Here is a 21,403-nt window from a genome sequence, read left to right on the forward strand (position 1 = left end):
CTATGACGTAGGCCGGTACAATTTTCGCCCCCGGTACAATTTTAACGGGACTTTACGTCCTACGTCACTCGCTATGGGTGTGCATGTGTGCGCATAGCCGTCACTCGCGATGGGTGTGCATGTGAGAAAGGTTTTGGCTTTAGTGTCTATGGGTTGGTAATAACGGTTCTGATGATTTTTCTGATGGAAAAGTGGTCTTTTATTTCCATAATCTTTGTTCAGTGAACGCATAAACCCGTTTGTTAGTTAGCAGTTAAACAAAATGCGATCTCTTTGTTTACAGTTACCAACGAGTCAACGACCAACTGATGATTGGGGGTTCGATTCCCTAGTGATGCAAGGTTTTTTCTTTCATTTTGGACTGCACACACATCGCGAGTGCCGGATACTCGCACAATGTACACACATCACTGTCTTTACAATTTCTAGGCAACCGAAGTTTAAAGATTGTCAAGTGGTTAACTCTTGAATCGCATGTACTAAGACCTGATGGGTAGTGGTCAGAGAACAACTCATTAACGCGGGGATAAGGGGTTCGATTCCTTAATGAAGCTAGCTTTTTTCTTTAATATTGGACTGGATGTTTGTATGCCATTTTGCGTAACTTGTAGTTTATGATGAAGAAATGTTACTGGGGTTAAGGTTAGGGTAACGCTAAGGGTAAGACACAAAGTGTTTTTGTAACACAATATTTCTTACAATAACAAAGTCCAAAGTTTTGATGACTCCAGTAGGAAACTTAAGATACCTAGAGAAATGCGTGAGTCCTCACAAAACATCAACAAGTCAGCAGTGTGGTACTGGGTGATCATTTCTGATATACAGTACTAAAGCTGAAACTATTAGCCAGGAGTGGGAAAGATGCAGACGCAGACGTGGGAAGCAATAAGACCACCAACACACAGTTGCCTGTTGCAAAATGGTTCAGAGTTTAATATAAATAGTTAGGGTTAGCTGGTATGGCGTTATCTGGTATGGCTATAGTCTAATGTTAGCTTAGTTCGTGTTGTTTCGTCATGTTAATCGCTAGTAATGGTAAATCATTTGTAGAAATATAGCCTATCATCACAGACTGTAGGAATGTCACCCACCCTCCATCGCGTACGACACTGACGCTCGTAATCTGTAGTGCAAGGGAGTTCGTGCACAGATCCCTGAGACAAACGGCTACGCGCACACATGCAAACCCATAGCGAGTGACGTAGCACGTAAAGTCCCGCCCAGGTCGAAGTGGCGTCGATTTAGAGAGTCCCGTCCGTGCGCGCCTTTCCTGCCAAATGCACGTGATGCCTCCCTCCCCCGCCCGAAATATGATTGGAGAGGACCCGGAGTCATTACCAATTATATGATAATAAGCATATCTATTGTACGTATTTAGGATTTACAAATAAGATTTGGCATTTAAATTTAGATATAAAATGTAGATTTAGATTTATGATTTAGATATAAGGACTTAGATTTATATGTACGATTTTGCATTTAGATTTAAAATTAAGATTTAGAATACAACCCAAATAAGGTGGATCGGTCTTTGGTGCCGTGGTCGGTTACAATGCATTATACCAGATATTGGTAGGCCATAGCGATGACAGGACAACTTGTTTGCAAGCTACATAACGTGAGGACATCTAGAACACAGCCTTATGGCCCTGCTCCTCAGTTTAACTACGAGTCCTGTGACTGCTTTGACGTTACATTATATAACGTAATTGAGTTTACAAAAATAAATACTGAAAATACAGCAGTCGGCGATGTTGTCACGGCTTGAAAGTGTTTATGAGAAATGCAATATCTATCAATAAATATTTCTATATCTCCAAAACAAAAACGTCTCCATCAATTTATAGTGGGTATTTAGCGACCTCTTGTGGATGCAAAGACAAACTTTGCTATCAATAGTGTTTCCATATTGGTTGGCAAGAGCAAGATCTATCATGCAAAAACAAAATATGAAAACAAATATCCCCAGTAAATGTGCTTAAAGTTTATTAGAAAGAGTTTAGACATTAGAAGAACAGTTATTTGTTTAATTTAGCACACAGCTTTCCTTAAAAATGTGATGATTTAGAGTGCAGTCAAAACCTATGTTAAAAAACATCGAACAGAAAAAATAAATGCTATTTCCCCACAAGTGTTTCAATGGAACTTATATGTGTAAAAGGTGACGCATGAAATGAATGCAACATAACAGAAATCGGGGGAAAAAATGTGACCAGCAGTAAACAAGGCATTCCTGTGCATTATTAGCCGTATTGTTACATTTTGCTTCCTGATTGAACAGTCATATGTGGCAAAGATATGTGGCAGATGGAGTGCAAAAACACCTGAGGTTCCAATGGTGACATATCAATTTACCCCTCGCGGACAAAAAACAACAGAACATTTAGCTTTTTCATCGGGTGGATATTGCTTCAGTAGTATCAGCAACCCCTTCCAACGCAGAACAGAGAAAGCAGAGCAGAGGCTGGTCAAAGGCCCCCCTCACTTCTTGGCTTGCTTGGTGACCATGTTTCGAGGCGGGGTGACGGGCCGGCTGCCGTTGGGCTTCTTCTTCTCTGCTGGTTTTAGGATCTACCGGTGAGACGAACAGAGAGGGGATGGTGTGAGTGGAGACCTTCAAACCGAGCGAGTGCTGCAATGAACAGGAGAAAGCGTCTTCCCCACTGGTGATTGTACTGCGTTGGCAGAAACGGCCCGGCAGTAAATCACGTTCTCTGCTGCCGGATGAAACGCTCATAGGCTATCCCCTGTTGCACACATCGTATGATGGGCTTGCTCTCCCTGGCTAATCTTAGTTGTTTTGCCGTTATGTTGCTGTGGACCCAAACGTCAACATGTCAGCAGTGCTGGACCTTGATTACGCCGTTACCTGCCTCTTCAACGCTCCCTAGTCATGGCCTCCGCACACCTGCAGGAATAGACCTTCAGGCCCCGTCCACACGGAGCCAAAACGGGCAAAATCAATCCGGTTTCGTTTTATGCGGATCAGGAATATCTCCGTAAAGACAGTCATTGCAAAACCGCATCGAGCTGTAGAAACGCTGTAGTAAATATTCAAGGCACTGCGCGCAATGCCTGCGCGCAGTATGCAAACATTCAGTCACGAGGAGATTCAACCTTTTAAATTGAGCAGAAATACTTTTTATGTACAGTCAGTAATTAAATTCATCGAGGGGCTTTATTTAAAGCTACAAAAAGAATTTGAAAAATATATAAATTAAAAAAACGCAACACTGACGTCCCCCAGCTGGTGGGGGGGGGCTAACGACGTCATCGTTTGCGTTTCAGGCGTCCACACGAATCCTAACCCTAACCGCGTAGGTCTGGATAGATCTGAAACCACCTCCGAGGGTGGTTTCAGAAATGTGCGGTTTCGGGCACCGGATTTGCCTGCTCCGTCTGGACGGACGACCAAACGTCAGTCAGCTTTAGTTATTTCCTTGGTTGTCTCAGAGGGGTTCATTGCTCTGCATCTCCCACTTAACACTCAGTCCGTTCTTACTGCTCAACTCAACATTTCCACCAAATCAATCACTGCTCCCACCCACCCAAACAGTCTCTTAAAAACAGGCATCCAAATAAAACAATTGATGCAAGGGAAGTCCTTTTATTCAACGGGGACCAATCTGAAATACTGATCGTCAGCTAAGAATCCCTCAACAAAACAATTGAGAATTCTCCCAACCCGAGACTGCTCCGAACCCGATGAAAAGAGCATCACGCAAACGTCTTCTCTCCTTCTTTGCAGCTCCCATCACCCTAGACTACTGCAATACCATCCTCTATGGAATATGCAACAGAAGGAGCATCAAGAAGTCCACTGACCGTCTGTTCACTCATTTCTGCATAAGAAACTGCCACTCAGTTCTCCAAACCCTCCACTGGCTTTCCATCAAGCAAAGCACACATCTCAAAATTCTCCCCACCACCTACAAAGTTAAACACTCTCTGGCTCATATCTCACTGGTCTCCACCAACACTGTGGAACCCTTTTAATTAACTAAATCTCTCAAATCATCCCACATTATCAACAATTCAAATTGCAAGAGTCTCAAACTTTTGCATAATTAAATGTACCACCTGAACCATGGCCTAACGTAGCAAGCATTCTTAAATTTGGCTTGGATTAAAAAAATATATAATAAAGACTCTGCAAAATGCAAATGTAAAGATATTTAGGGAGGACATCTACATTTTAGTTTAGATTCTGCTTATCGGTTCCTAAACTAATTTCAAGGACGATTGTTTCGGCACCAGAACCTGGCTATCCGTCTCCGTCCTTTGAGAGCTGATTTGAACTATTGAAGTATTTTAATGAATGACTAGCGAGCAGACGAGTCTTGCTAGAGCCATCATGGCAAGTCATCAAGCGCGACTTCATTTTGCTAATACAATTGGCGTGTTAGCACAGTGCAAGACCTGTAACAAATGTATTTTGTGCGAGGGAGGATGCAAGACCAAAGACTGTCGCAAACATCGTAGCCGATATCTAGTAGAAGTTGTACTGATCTAGTTAGCAAGGAAGCTAGAAAGTCAAACTCTCGGCATGGGAACTAGGCCTCATTATGCAACACAACAACATTGCTTACCGTTGTTGTGCTTACGACACACAAATCGTTACAGCCCTATAACCAACAGACTACTGTCCTATAGATCTGCTGTGCCATAGCATTGAGCAGGTCAAAGACTTAACGGGGAAGAATTACCTACAACTAAATAAGGACAAAAAAAGGATTCACAACCAACATGAACTAACCCCCGCTTCATCGCTCTGTGCCCTGCCAGTCAAGTCTACTAAATGGGAGACTGTATTGTGCATAGGGGTGTGCCAAATAATCGTCATGACGATGCATCGCGATTCTAATTTTCACGATCTACTGCATCGATTGTTGACGCCAAGAATCGATTATTAATTTAAAAAAATGAATAAAAAAAAAATAATAATAATTTTTTTTAATATAGTTTTATAAAGCCTATTCACTTTTTGTGGCATCAGTTTGTCCTCTTATGTTTATGAAATTATATTGTTGTTATAATGGCAGCTACTTCCAAAAGGGGAAATGTTTGAATGTTTTCATTTCATTGGTTTAAAGGACCACTGAGGCCATGTAAACGGCACTGATTATCCTTATTTTGTTATTTTAAGTTTTATAGATCCTTAGCACTTCTTGTCAGTGTATCCAGTAATAGTCGTTTCGATAAATACAGCTATGTATGAATTGAGTTGCTTTGAGTTATCAATTGAACACACTATCCAGATCATACACAGCCAGTCAGCCACTGGTAATGGCTTAATTTTTTTTTAACAGTGTTCAGTGAAAATTCGCAATGCATCGCAATAATTCAAGTATCGCGATGCATCGTGATAGAATCGCATCGTGGCATGTGAATCGTGATACGAATCGAATCGTGACTTCTTTGGCAATACCCACCCCTAAAAGTCGTACAACTGCCACCAATGAATATTGCTCAATAATATGAATGGGTTTCGACATGCATCAACCGGACACAAAACAGAACAATAAAAAATAGTGGGTTGCATTGGAGTCTAGAAACATCTACAGGCGAGCCGATAGGTTTGTGTAATGAAAGAACCGCAACCTTTTCCAACAGAATATACATGAGGAATGGATGTCCCTTGATGATCAAAGTAAATATCTCACCGTCTCTTGTGATCGTTTAATAATACAATTCTGTAGCGAAAAGAAACATAGAAGAAAAAAAAAATGTCTGCCATTTGTTTACATAGACAGATTGGGAAATTGGGTTAGGCTTTCCGGCACAGTCTTCAACTGGTCCAGGTCATATCTACAAGACAGGAAGTACTTTGTTGCTATTGGTAACTATGTATCTGAACTAACTAAAATAAACCTAGGTCCATCTTTATTTAACCTCCACATGCTCCCACTAGGCCTAATTATACAAAATAACAACATTGCCAACCGTTGTTATGCTGACGACACACAAATCGATGCAGCCCTATCACAAACGGAGTGCCATCCTATAGATCTGCTGTGCCTGTGCATTGAGCAGGTCAAGGACTGGATGGGCCAGAATTCCCTACAACTAAAATAAGGACAAAACTTCTGGTGCCAAAGATGTTAGCCTGTCCCTTGAGTACCTCTCCTTAAAAACGAGAACCAAGAACAAAGCCAGAAGTTCTAGACTTAGATCCTTTTATCACATGTCTTTTTATGATTATTTTAAGTTGTCTTTTATGCACTCGTTGAAATCCTCTTATTTTACTGTGTGACATGTTTTAATAAAGAGCACTGAGTCTTTCATACACAAGTCTGCCTTGTGTATGGAATGTTCTAAACAAAGTTGACTTGACTGAGATAAAAGTTTCGGTTTGAATAAAAAAATTCTATAAAATGTAAGAGCTGTTCAAAGTCTGCTATAAAATAATTGAACTCATGTGAGGGAACTATGAAGAAGACAGGTTCCTGATACAAGTTAGCACTGCAATGTTCTCTCAAGTGTAGGGGGACTTATTTGAGCAGCACAACCAAACCCAGTGATCAAATAACAGGTAACTTTAACCAAGGGGTCTAGAAAATATAGCAATAGTGTGCAATCACACTTATTACGATAAAGAACAAAAGTTGCGATACAACACACACACACACACACACACACACACACACACACACACACACACACACACACACACACACACACACACACACACACACACACACACACACACACACACACACACACACACACACACACACACACACACACACACACACACACACACACACACACACTGCAAAAAGTACAAAGGTCCACTCCAAATTGAAAGCTATTTCTTAGAAAGTGGATGGATTTTGTCAACATGACTGACAGCAGATTGTGATCAGCAAAACAACGTATGAAAATGCAGTGCCAGTTAATACTGCTATTCGGCAAGACTGCACGGAAAGGGCCAACAGAAATGGTTTGAAGAGTTTGATTGAGTCGATGGAAATGTATGACATTCGAGTTATATGATTCCTGTGTGTCATTAATGGCTATGCTGACTCATCTTAATCAATGCTTTGTGCAATTATTGACGTTTCAGGGATGGAACAAAAACAAAAAAAACAGATCAAAGTTAATCGGGTACAATCACAAAGATAGCCATGGATTATCGGCAAGAAATCCCTTATGCTCCATCTCGCCTATATTCTCTGCTGAGAAGCAGAGAATATATTTGATTGAGTTTACCTGCATTAGGTTACTGGCCCTTTAAGAGGAATAGTTTCTGTCTCTGATTAGAACCATTAATCTTTCAGGGGTTGTTTACTTTGGAGCTGTGTTACTTTTTGCTGTTTCAGGAAGGATGCGTGTTAATTACAAAGTAATTTAGTAAATTATTTATGTAGGTTTGTGCTACTGCTACCAACTCTGGTAACCGTTTCTGTAAATCTGGTCCCGTCATTGTTTCTTCGCTATAGAGATATGCTTGATAACAAGCTTAGCTGCTTGTTAGGCTACCTATATAAGCCTGTGTTCTGTGTACCAATAGAGCACACTGGTAACACTGTTAATACTTTTAGATTGTATTGCCTGGCTAAGCCCCCTTCACAGCCAGTCAGGCTACATGGATAGCAAAATGCTAAAATAGACTCCCAGTCTATTTTTACACGCATGGGCATCGACACGTCCCTCTATGAATAGCCTGTCTTTTCAAAGAAAGCACATACGTTTGTACCTCAATAAATTCGACAATGTATTGATTAGTAGTTGTAGTTGAATATTGCAGGGGACAAAATTCCCTCTTGTCAAATTTGTGAATATATATCTAGTCGTAGAAATATTTGGCATTCCTGAATACAATTGCATTGTAGTCTGCAGAACCCAAGTCCAACCGTGGCGATCATGATGATGATGCACCCCATATCACATCCAAGGAAATAACTAGTTCTGTTTATAGAGCCCCCATACAGCTACAACCCTGTGTTCCTCTTATGCATTTTTACTCTGCTTTTTCTTGCTAGTTTCAACTTGTCATCATGGACGAGGTGCGGTTATGTAGAAGCAAAATGCAGAGCAAACACTAGCTCAACACACTCAATTCTGCCGTTAGCACCCTTCACGCAACTTCACAAAATGCCATTATGGCAGTTTGGGAGGGAGAAGAAGGACAGACTTTAACGCTTTGGATGCAAGGGCCGTTTGGCAGTCAGGCTATATGCAAACAAAGTTCTCACCTGAAAGGAACACATCAGGGTCTCATCCACACTCATCATAGCACCTGCGTTGTCAAACTCCCCACAGTAGTTGGGAGCAGAGAACAGAGTCACAAGCTGTCTCTTGGCGAAAAACTCATACCCATCTTCAACGACCTAAAGGAAGCAGAAAAGACAGTAAATGGAAACATCAATTGAACCATGCCTGAAGGTTGCCATGTGTAACAACCTTTAATTGAGTCATGCACCAACCTTCTCGTCTTTTCCGTTTGCTGTAGCTAAGGTCAAATATCTTTTGTGTTCTAACTAAACATTCACGGTTACATTCGATGCCCGACCTTATTAGGCATGTGCAAAATTGCTATGCTATCAATTAATGGGTCTGGAGAATGGGACCCATTTGAACAACCTAAACCCCAATTGCACTGTTTCATCATTCTGTAATTTAGAAGATGCTTTTAACTAAAGTATCTTATTGAATTAAACTCTGCCTTGAAAATCAATCATTGCAAATCCAATGTCCTGTGTTTTAACAAGCTTTGTGTGCAAGGACTGTCTTTCCAGTAAATCGTAAAGTTCAGAGAGTTCAAAGATCGTATGGCTATCTGCACACTGTAATCGCTTGCCCAATTAAAACATCAACCATATATCTTTACCTGATGGGCACGACAAATCAAGTCTAGATCGTGCTTGTGCAAGAACTTGGCCACGACCTCTGAACCAAACGTGAAGGACACCCCCCTGTCGTTTTCCCCCCAGCCCATGACGTCCTTGTCTGGGTCAGACCACAGCAGGTCGCAGAGCAGGCCCTGGTCGGGCACATCGGTGGGACGCATCACGCGCCTTATCTGCTCCATGGACTGCAGGTCCGGTGACAGCCCTGAAAGACGATGACGTGGAATCTAATAATTAACACCTGGCTGATCGAGGCGATCAGCCAGGTGCGATCAGACTACACTGGTTGTGTCACTCCAGAACAAATAACACATGCTGATTTGGACTGTGTGCACGTTACTTAGCTTCATGAAACAGAAACCTACCTCCGTGGCAGCAAAATATTTTCTCATCCACTATAGCTGCGATTGGGAGGCAGTTGAAACAATCTGTGAAGGTTTTCCAAAGCTTGATGTTGTACCTTCTTTTACCTGCAAAATAAAAAGTCACCACAATTAATTTTGCTAACTTACACCAAAAAAAACATAAATTGAACCCTTTTAAAATAAGATTGGTTTACAATTTGCACATGATATTGACTGAGATCCTATATTCAAATTAGCTTCTTCCCATGATATTTCACATAACATGGCACAGATTCTTGTTATTTACCTCTTTTTAGAAAAATACACAATAACTTGATACATTTTGCCGGTTAAAATTATATACAGGTACAAAAATAAGCAAGATGTTGCAAGGTGATTTCTCAGCTCAGGTAAATAAGACTCACACTCGTCGTAGAAACCATATATTCTGTTGATGGAGGCACACTCGTGGTTGCCCCTGAGCAGGAAGAAGTTCTCTGGGTATTTGATCTTGTAGGCCAGCAGAAGACAGATGGTCTCCAGGGACTGCTTCCCTCGGTCCACATAGTCTCCAAGAAATAGATAGTTGCTCTCCGGAGGAAAGCCCCCGTACTCAAAGAGCCTGAGCAGGTCATAGTATTGCCCGTGAATGTCGCCTGGAAAACAAGAGCAATATTGATGTGATGACATACAATAGTAGAATTTAAGTGTTCAATCACTCCAGAAAGCTTGGACAAATATACCGATCACACTTATTGTCAGAAAGTAGGTCATTAGTGACTAAACATTGAATTTTGTGAAACCAAACACATGCCGATACAAGAGACAACTTAACTGTAGGTAGGGTTTCAATATTTGTGAGTTTACCCGATTGATGAGTAAATACGATCAGAAAATAATGTGCTCCAAGGATGAAATTGCGACCAAGGGGTCGTGATGATGTCGCATTCAGACACAAACCCCTTACCACAGATCTTCAGAGGGGCTTCGAGCTCCAGGAGGATCGGCTGGCTGAGGAATATCTCTCTTGACTTCAGGCATAAACCACGGATTTCGATCTCCTGCAGCTGCACATTCTTCCCGGGTTTTGCACCTCTGACTGTAAACATGAAACACGAACATAAGAGGGAAGCATGGCGCCAGACACTAAACGGTGTTGTGTGTTTATCACGATGCAGGGTGACAGCCACGGATAAACCATGTGAAGTGGTGTTGAACTTGCAAATCAACAATAACAGCACCTCAACATGGACGGGCTGGCAATGCGGTTAGCTCCCAGTCTATAATAACATGCGTAGCGCACTGAACGCAACCCTGCTTGCAGGTGGAAAGACATTTAGATGCGAGATCCTGGACGTCCTTACCCTCTAGAAGGCGTTGGATGATGCTGTCTATGTTGAGCTTGTCAACATCTGCCATGGCGACCGTATTTTACTGATAAGTGGAATTGTGAAAGCAATATCTTCTGTTGACACCTTTCCCTCAGCTAGCCAGCTAGCTGTACTAGCATTAGCGACGCAACGTAAGCTACGAATAATTTATATATAAAACGAGGGGTGCTGATCAGAAACTGAACATTTATTTGATCAAGCAGACTTTTGCCGGTCTCTAATTCTACCCTGACATCTCAATACTGTTCAATACTACATCTGTATGTTATAAACGGGACAGATAAACGGGGATTTTCATAAAAAACGATGCCCTCGTTTTTTATGCCGCACCTAGAAAAGCTGGCTTCTTCAAGAGTGTGATTGAATACAAATGTACCGAGTCTGCCCCCTAGCGCTCTGGAATCGACACTGTGGAGTGGCATCGAATGTCTTTGATGCATCAAAAACGGTGACACACACACACACACACACACACACACACACACACACACACACACACACACACACACACACACACACACACACACACACACACACACACACACACACACACACACACACACACACACACACACACACAATCAGGCAACTGGTAACTTACTAGACAGATACTGGGAGCTGACTTTGCTCTGCTCCATGCTTTGTTCGTGTGGTTGACAGCAGGGTTTGACATGACACTTTAATTAGAAACTGTTTTGATGGAATAATTAGCACCTAGCTGCATGTTTGGGCCTTACTCATTATGCTAGCAGTTTACTGTGAGATATTGGCTGTCTACGACTACCCATAATCAGAAAATCATACTCCCAATTACACACAGACAGCATGGCAGCAGATAAGATTCAAAAGTGAGGAGTAGGTTTGAATGTAAAGATTATCAAATATCTCACATATTTTTTTTTCCCAAAGCAGGTGAAAAAAGCCTGGCCAAAGTGTGTCTCTTTACCAAATCATCGTTTGACGAGATTACGTACAGGGTGCTGCTGACAGCACTGGAAACCCTGCTGTGGCACGGATTAAGCTGAGCTATTTACACTTCTGCCAAGAAGCTGTGAAAGAACGTGCCTGGGAAATATGGCATGGTGACATGGTACGGTTTGGATTCAGAGATCCTTCTACCCACCCCAAACTGACTGTTGCCGTCGTTACCCACACCATGGATTATCTCTTGCACTGCTCGACGGACGTAGACTGGTTTATCATGCTAGGCCAGCTGTTTCATAATCTGGCATCAATCAATACAATAACACATTGATGGAGGAAGAATTGGAAGTGAAAACACGTCAATTCCGTTGAATGAAAAATCTATCTTGGTGTTCCATCTATCAAAAAATATAGGACATATTCTTATTTTTCTGATATATTGTGGTCGTCGACAGCCTATATAGGACTGGAGTTTCCCCTAGGTACGTCTCTAAATGGTAATCCTGTTTATTAAAGATTAACCAATTACTTCACCCACCTACTAAACCTATTAGCATAAACCTGATATGATATATATGCAGAATCAATACATTTACGAAATTACAATATTTATGGTTGAGGATACTTTCATGATACATTCATGACTGATCAATCTTCTTCTTCAGAGTGCAATATTGTTTTAATTTATTTTGACCTTAATTTATTGATTATTTGTTATAAAGATTGAATTCTGACTATAGGGTTGTATCTGAAACAACCCCATGTAGTTTCAAATAGGCTTTAAAATGTAACCCCAATTTCTGATATATCCACAACAATATTAATTATTCAATGCTTTGTTCTAATGCTAAATGTTCCCCCATCAAAAACCCATTAGAAAACCTATAGAAACTTTTCTTAAAGGTGTCCTCTCTGAACAAAGAAAGGTCCTCAAATATCCAACACTATGGGTCTGCTGCTAACACACACCAGGGCACAGGTAGCCTCGTGAAGATAACACACATTTGACTTTGTTCACAGAACTGTCATAGCATTTTTTATATCATTGATTCAAAGCTAAGGATTATAGAGTTGTCCTGAATGCAATGAATTTGCACTTCAAAAGTTCTTTAACTGCAGTGGAATAAAGGCCAACAGGAACATTACCAGACCACTCCCGTCATAAACACAGTCACTAAAGGTAGACACAAACAGGACATATGAGGTCTTTACCCTTTCCCCAAGTCCAAAATGGAAACTCCATTATCTTGGATAAACAAATTAACATGTTCTTTAACAAGTTATCAACAAGTTCATGGCAACAACATGAAACCATGTTCAAGGCGTTCAAATTATGTTTGGATAGTTATAAAACATCTTTTTTTCTTTATAGAGCATATGTCCTGTTGCTTGCTACTTAATTAAATGATGTGATTCAGGACATTTTTGTGACTGCATCTCTATCATAGACCCTTCCGACCATTTTACATGAAAGAGCCTAACGTAATTCTTTATAAGATGAGATACGATATACTTTATTCATCTCTGCAGAGAAATTTAGGAATGAGTGATAACCAATTATAAGTTATGAGTGATAACCAATGATTTTAGTCCTTAGATGTTTCTTCCCAGCAGTACACACTTTGGGAGGTAAAATAAGCAAGGCAATATATTTAACATGGTAAAGACCAATAGGCCTACTCATGTCAACAAAGGGAGATGCACAACATTGTTTATCATTCATCAATACAGTATCCCCTTTTCAGTCTTTCTGTAAAAGTCTACCCGCGTCATTGAAGCCCCCTCTGAAGCCCACTTGTGGCCCACAGATCGAAAAAAACGTTCATATTGTGTCTACATATAGACTGAGTTCATGTTGTTTACAGAGATGGATTACCATATTGTTAAAGTCCCAGTAAGCCTTTATAAGAAGTTTAAAATAAGTAGTATTTTCTATACTGAAGAAAGGTTAACCAGAGACAGAAGTTAACAGTTGTTTATTCATTCATGTTCCATTTACTTTGACGATTTCATCACCAACTCTCCCTGCTCTCTTCCCCAACTGTCGAATAGGCCTACTCACTTTAATGGGTTTGCTTCTGTCAATACACATATATGCCTAATGTACAGCGCATATGTATAACTGACAACTGAGTGTGAATACACAAATTGATCTTCAACATCTTCCCTGGGAACACATTTGTACGAATTAATTTGGGGAAGAGCTATGAATCATTATTTATTGTTTGATTTACTTTATCACATTAACACATTTTATATAACATAACATTAAGCCCTGGATACACATTTGGGAAACACAATATACCTGTAATGTACCATTCGTTGCTTACGGCACTAAAGTGCAGAACCATTCTATATCCAGCAGAGGGCGCCGGCGCACACAACAGTAGGGTTTTTCAATGTGTGCTATGACCTAACCGGAGCAGTGGAATGTGTTATTTTAAATAGGGACGCACATTCCTGACACCATGTCAAAGAGGGCTGGTTAATTTAGATTGCATGCTACAACACTCTTCTGCGATCAAGGATTCGCTTTTATGTTCCGAAGATGTCTATAATATTCTTCTTCAGTTTAATCTTCCCTAATCTATACTGTTCACTTCTAACAAAATAAAAATAACAAAATATGTCTATACCCCATTCTCTAAATACTTGTGTTCACTGTTGCACTTGTAATGAACAAAATTAACCTCATATATGAGGTCATGACTTATATTTCATAATGTAGGCTAAGCTACAATCATATAGCCTAGCCTCAATGGAAAGAAACATAAACGATTATCCTCATCGACTTATTAAATGTACTTGAACAATAGCGGTCATCTTATGGACCTATCTATATCAGTGGAAAACTTAAAATTGTATAGGCCTATAGTAGAATAAAACACTACAAAATAAAATAACAATTGTGAAATATTGTTCTTAAATGTCACATGTAAGAAATAACTTAAAAAAATCAAGTTAAGAACGAAATAATAATTAAGAAAAGGCTAGTCATATCCTAATATTTATTATGGACCATTACCTATTTCAAATAACGTTTTATTAAATTTCAAACGTCGCTTTAACAGCATACAATATAGCCTAAACTGTGGTTTGAATTGTGATATTTCAAGTACAACCAACTTCCCTTCAGCCTTCCATGGAAACTATTCATAAAGTTTGAATTAACTCCTATGGCAAACATACTAAGGTATATTGACTAGACCTACATGATGGTAGGCAGACTAGGCAAATGGAATATAGCCTAACAATTAACAGCCTATAGGCATATTCCTATTTAACATTTAGTTTCCCTTTTTATTGTGTACGGTTTGTATACATAATGCCTCCAAAGTAGGGGGATTATGATCTCCACTAATGTACACACATCATTCCCTCTCTGCTCCCAGACGCTATTGATCTCCCCCTTGCGTCAGTATCGATAACGTTGCTAAAGCAAAATCAAGTGCAATCCTCCGGTTAACGTGCGGACGGACGCATAGTTAGTTTGTTAGTTTCCTAAACAGGGGGCTCCGCTTAAAGGTCACTCCCCCATCACCAAACATGTCGTGAGACTTCCTAAACATGTCGTCGGACCCTCGTGTTGTAACTCCGTGCAGTTACTTTCTTTTTAAAGTGCGCCCCGTGATCGTAAACGTTGTTTAACGAGGGGAATCCAGCCCACGTATTTATTGCAGCCGCTGAAAAAAATCTCCTCAATATCCCCCAAGATGGCCGCCGATGTAGGATCGATGTTTCAATATTGGAAGAAATTTGATCTACGGCGGCTCCAGGTTAGTGTTATCCTTTACCTTTTCTCTTTGTGTATTTAAGTATAATGTGATGCACCGAGCGCCGACGTGCCTGATCCTCGTTTGGACGGTTTATTAGGGAAAGCGGAGGGCGATGCATGGATAGTTATTAGAAATTGATCCTCTTCTGCCTTTGTTCGGTTCAATCATTGATCAGCGGCGGAGCGACCATGGAGGAGCACTCTGCAGCCTGCTCACCGCTGGGATCAGCACCGCGGACAGCACAGCCTTTACACACTATTTGGCTTCTCCTAAGCAGAATGGGCCAAAGCAAAACGTGGGAACTTTGAATGCGCTGGTGAATCTTGATGTTTGGACGTACGACAACTTTTTTTTTAATGCCGGTTAAATGTTTTACCCAATTTTATGTCGTCCAGTGTTGCGTACACTGTTTCTGCAGCCTCTTTCGCCACCGAATCCGACTGAACCGTATAGATTGTGTAAATGTAAAGTATTCGCGTGTAGGAAACTTTAATAAGTGCTAATGATTCTGAACTTTTCGCTGTCGTCATATTCTGCGTTTGCGAGGTGTAATAGGTTTGTGACTGAAAAAAAAAGCCCGAATATACTGGACATTGCAGAAAGACACAGCTGACATTTCAACATTAAGCCCTTAACACGAGTAAGCGATCGTTTATAGCATCCTGTGACTTTCAACCCTCGTGTTGTGCGTTCTGCTCTCAAACGAGATCATTTGTTTCCATCCATGTTTGCGGTTTTCATTGCGTAAATATCCTGCAGGTTGACTGTTCGCCTCAGCGTACGCTCGTAGTGTATCCTTATTAAACACTCAGTCTGCCTATAGCATCTTATAACCTTATCTATTTGAAGTTGTAGTCCTAAAAAAAGCCAATCTCACAGTCTATTCGAAATGTCGGCGAAGGCATCGTTTGAGTGCAAATTAAACATGGTTGGAAACACCAAAGGCTTTTTTTCTTTGCCGCTGTCCGTCCATCCCCCCTCCTGGAGCCGCATTGGGTTGCTCGGCCAGTGACTGTGTAATTGTATTCCCCGCTAATGTTTGTAAATCAGACTCGGCCAGAGCCATGGCACCGTCTCTGCTGTATGATTGATGTTCTGTAACATGAGGAATGACAGGAGCGGTGCAATCCAAGTCCCGCGGAAAAGCATGCCGAGAAGAAATCAGAGCTGTTCTCGGTTGTCTTGTTTGGCCGAATGTTATTCTACCCCCCAGTCGCTCCTTCAGTCTGTGGGATCCAAAGGGCGAGCTGCAGCCAGGAGCCTGGATCTATGTATTCAGTAGCATTGGCCGATAACTGGTGATAATTCGAAATGAAGTCCAAGCAACACATGCGTCTGCATAGTGAGTTCAATTGTATTGTATAAACATGAACGTGAGGACACGTTGTGTGTGTTTTGAATGGCCAAACTGTTGTTTCACGTTGGTCAGAACGATGAGGATAGATTGGACTGGAGCATCCTGCACAAAAAAGGGGGGTTAGGCTGTAGTGAATAAAAAAAAAAAGAATTAGTAAGGACTACGACTAAATAAGTAGTCCTGGCATTACCTATCAACACTACTCAAAAAGTGCCAGTATTTATTTTTTTATTCAATATTATAAATTATGTGATTTTTACACTTGGCTAATGGTAAACCACAGCTATGACTAGGTGAGTGTGGTTTAAATGGTGCGTATTCTAATATATAGGTGTTCAAATCGTCATTCCCCAGATTTACTATATAAATGCTGGTACTCCTGATAGCTAAGTGGTCCTTTTGTGAATAACAGGAATACAGAGGGAGCAAAGTAAAATCAACTTTCCCTTATTATCACGCATGATAATTATTTATGATGTCTGAGATACTAAATTGGGGAGTCCTCTTTCATTTGCATGCGTGTTATTCTTTATGGTACTGAATACTGTGAGGTAGAGCTGGTGGGGGGGGGGGGGGAGCGGAACACTTCACCTGTGCTCCGGTTGATGGAGAGACCACCAGCGAGATAGAGCGAGCAGAGAAGCACCACCTCCAAGGTGGGGTGACCTTGGTTCCCAGCTGGCTCCAGGTCACACCGCCGCTGCCACGGCGATAATTCACACTGGCCAGATGGCGTTTCCGTGGGCGACGGTGAAAAGGACGGGTCAGGGGCTGTGCAGCCAGGTCCCCCGGCCGAGCGCCGGCCCTGGGCCAGGAGGAGGTGGGAGCGCAGGTAGAAGGTTGTTGGTCAGGTAGAAGGTGGCTCCAGGAGCAGCCTCATCCCTATGAAGGTAGGGAACTTCACAGGGAGGTGTTTTAAATTTAGTCAACACCTTTAGACCAAAAAAATGGTCAATATCAAAGCCCTTCATTTTAAATAATTGCATATTTGCTACTGATTTATTATTATTTGTAGAGTCTCTGCCAAAGAAGGTTAATAAAGGAAATTACTATAGGTATGAGGAAGTGAAAACAGTCGATAATGTAGTATATTAATATTAATAATTTATAATATTATAATAACTCCAATACAGCATCATATGTCATATCGTGGGTTAATATTAAATAATTAATTGATCTAGACATGTTTCTATGTCCCACTAGGTGTTAATAGGTTTAATTATTGTCACACCCTGTCGTTGTAATTATTTCAGTTGAAGCCTGTATCATTCATGAATTATAAGCCTGCACCATCAAAGCCTGTCTGAACACTTTTACTCTCTCTGTAATTGTTACGGACGAGTTCAGAGCATGATATCTGTACCGACTTGGTACAATAATCTCACTGTTGTGGTTTTCTGTGATGTTGCAACGCTGCGCTCATACGGCGTAATAAAGTTCATCTTATTTGTTTCTCGTGGCCCCGTTCCAGCGTTCCCGCTCTCCTCTGTGCGCCCTAAAAGGCATGCAAGTTCTCTTTTGGTTTTATTTATTTTCGTCTTTTCTTTTTAAGCTCAGGAACAAAAGCCCGTTATTGTGCTTCATTTAGCATGACTCAGTTGATGTGACTGATCTGGTGTCAGTGCAAATCCACATACGGGAACAGTATTGCCAAACAGTGAAATAGCTTTGCAGCTTGCAAGCCTGGCAGCCTCCTCTGCCAACATGCTCTGTGTGGCTGCTGCCAGCATTCCCCCCCCCACCCTCTTCCCCCCTACTCTCGCACTTCCTCTGAATAACTCAAACCCTGCAATTACAAATTGGCTGTGAAAATCTGCCGTGTTTCCCTCTCATTCATGCTTTGGTATGTCTCTTCGCTAATACTTGTTAACACGGACAGATGCTGTTCTCCTCTCATTGTAGTGGAGGATAAGGGAGTGAGACCCAGATTTGGAGATCTTTAGTGTTTTCCTGCACAAACGCAGTCTCGCCACTGCTCAAGAGGACGTGTCATGCCACTCATGCAACCCAGTGGGAGAGATAGGCCGCACGGTGCCAGTAGCTTCAGAGCATTGTACCTGCCCTTACATTCACCATCAGAGGCACTTGCTGCGTTCCCCTTGACTAACATGTTCCTGTCTTCTCGTTATGTGGTCAGGTGCTCCTCAGTAGATAAAGCAGAGCTTTGAAGATCTACAGAGCTGCCGCCTGACTATCACCAGAGGTGCCCACGCCGTATAATGTACCTCTTAACACGCTTGTATGTCATTGTGATTGCAACTGTGAGTTGATGGCTGGGGCATATCTGCTATGGTCCCGTCCCCCCCCCTCCCCCCAGTTACTTTAAATTAAGCTCACTCTGTTCCTTTTGACAGCGGCAAGCAACAAAGACTGAATAAAACACCCGTAGAAGCCAGCTGGAAATATGATCCGAAAGGAGCCACAACATGTGCAAACGCAGTTAGGTCTGCTCAAGAGAGAAGGAGACCAGTCAGAAAGACTCGAGCATTAAGCTGTTTAACCTCTCTGTGTAGCATTGCTCGTAGCGACTTCAAAGCAGATGCTCCGATGTTGGAAGTGGAATGTCAAATGAGTTTAAAGATAACCATGGTGAACATTTTCAGGGAGAGAGAGGAGAAGAGGAGGAGAAGGGAAATGAGGGCCTGTCATTATTGTCGGCTTAATCAATTCGACCTTCCTTCAAGTAGATTTCCATACCTATCCAAACAGTCGTTTTGCCTCGGTCCCTGCTCCCCGTCTGCAGAGTACGCACTGTCGTTTGATTACCCGACGCTGTTACCTTGTCACTATCTGTGCTCTTATTCTTGTTTTTTCTTACCTTTTTGCTAAGCTGTCACATGATTGGCATTACACGCTGCACGCATGATTTAGGATTATTTGTTTAAGATTCAGTCGTTTTATTCAAAGCGACCGAAGCAAGGACTATGGATTCAGGAACATGTCTTGTCAGAAGTGCTGCGGAAGGTTTAGGACATCTTGCTCAAGGATGTTGGGGATCCTATCCACTACCTTTTGGCTGGAGTCAAACTTCCAAGCTCCGACATTATGTGGTCCTTATCCTGTAACTATTATCCCACAGAATTTCCTCAATGTACTAAAGTTATCATCATCGAGGGTCAAACTCATCATGTTGGAAGTAGAGAAACACACACACAGAGACACGCAAGCACAACCTCCATGCCTATTATGTACAAAACAACAAACAAACATTCCTCTTTTAGGTTTCAGAGGGAATGCCCCCCCCCCCACCTCTCCTTCTTTGGTATTTGGTATTTGACAGCAACCGTGCCTCACATTGAAAGGCATTAGGCTTGTGTGTGTGTGCATGTGCATGTGTGTGTGCGTGTGTGCTTAGGTCTGATGCTGCTGCCCCTGGGCTGGAACAATTGCTTTGCAGGAGTAAATAACCAGCTTTAACAAAACTTCAGGGACGCATTAGTGGTCTGCAGGAAAGCTGCACGGCAGGGGAGTGGCTGGCCTCCTCTTCCTCTGCACCCAGGCATGAGGAAGGAGTTACTGAATCTTAAGGTTGTGTGTGTTTGTGTGTGTACGTATGTTCATGTGAATCTGAGCATTTTTAAATGCGTGTGTGTTTATTGTAGGGCGGGGGTTCACAGCTATGTCCTCTCTCCCCACTGAAAGGCAGTGTGCCTAGCAAGTACATATTGGATGCAGCCTGGCTTTATTTGTTTTGACTGTCTGACAGCACTGCAGACATATTGAGCATCAGACTTTCTCGTTCATTATACAGAGATTACAATGAATTCCTCGCCCTCCCCCCCCCCCCCCCTCTCTGTGTTCACGGCTGTCTCTTCCCAGGTTCTCTGTTTGGTTTGGCATTGCTTCCCGGCTTTAACTCATCCCACTATTTTCAATTTGTTCCTTCATGGAATCAAACAGCAAAGAAGGTACTTGTCTTCTGTTTGATCAAGTCTGCGTGTGTCCGTGTGCATGCATGTTTGTGTTTTTGTGTGTGTGTGTGTGTGTGTGTGTGTGTGTGTGTGTGTGTGTGTGTGTGTGTGTGTGTGTGTGTGTGTGTGTGTGTGTGTGTGTGTGTGTGTGTGTGTGTGTGTGTGTGTGTGTGAGGGCTCCGGGGCACCTTGTGTCTGTGGCTGTGTCTGTGTCACAACAATGTCTGGCTGTCTAATGGTGGTCACGGAGGGGCGGTGTGTGTGCATAGCGAGCGGGAACCGTGCATGCTCCCCAGATCAATCTCTGGCTGCCCTTCTGCAGGTGCTCCATGGGGGATCCTCGCCACTCTTATTAAGTACTACTGTGTGTGTATGTGTGTGTTTACTCAGCCGCGGGAGCGGGGGCTGATTGGGCGAGCTATGTGTAATGGACATTTGTCCTCATTTAACTGAGAGAGACACGAGCGGCCCGGCATATGAGAAATATAATAAATAAATGCAGTTGGAGCCCCGTGGTGTCTGATCCGTGCACCGAGATGTGACATTTGCTTTTTACCAAGGTGTGCTCTTATTTGTCAGGAATGGCCCAAAGGATGTGTGGAGCGATCCGGCCTGTGTGTGTGTGTTTGAATGTGTTTCTGGGAGCTGGTCTTGTCTACGCAGCTGCCTCTCTCCATACAGTTAATTACTCCCTTATTCAAGGCCAACAATGGAATGGAGGAGGAGGACGAGGAGGAGGAAGAGGGGAGGGGGGGGGGCTGTGGTATAAATCTGAGCTGCACGTTGTGCCACATTTCTTCTGCAGGAAACTTGGGACCCTAAAGCGAGCGAGTGGCTTCAAGAGGTAC

The 21,403-nt window shown here is 42.1% G+C and overlaps 1 protein-coding gene across 1 annotated transcript; it reads right to left on the bottom strand.

Annotated features, from left to right (window-relative positions):
• Positions 1–1,964: 1,964 nt before the first annotated feature.
• Positions 1,965–10,965, bottom strand: ppp1cc (protein phosphatase 1, catalytic subunit, gamma isozyme). The gene is made up of 7 exons (XM_060055080.1): positions 10,561–10,965; positions 10,164–10,295; positions 9,622–9,852; positions 9,218–9,322; positions 8,834–9,057; positions 8,199–8,333; positions 1,965–2,571 (listed from the first exon to the last, which is right to left on the bottom strand). The coding sequence occupies exons 1-7, from the start codon at positions 10,613–10,615 to the stop codon at positions 2,482–2,484; spliced, it is 972 nt and encodes a 323-aa protein (XP_059911063.1). The 5' UTR covers positions 10,616–10,965; the 3' UTR covers positions 1,965–2,481.
• Between the last annotated feature and the right edge of the window lie 10,438 nt (positions 10,966–21,403).

The sequence above is a fragment of the Gadus macrocephalus genome, chromosome 6 (assembly GCF_031168955.1).
Source record: "Gadus macrocephalus chromosome 6, ASM3116895v1".
In the NCBI taxonomy this organism is placed as follows: Eukaryota; Metazoa; Chordata; class Actinopteri; order Gadiformes; family Gadidae; genus Gadus; species Gadus macrocephalus.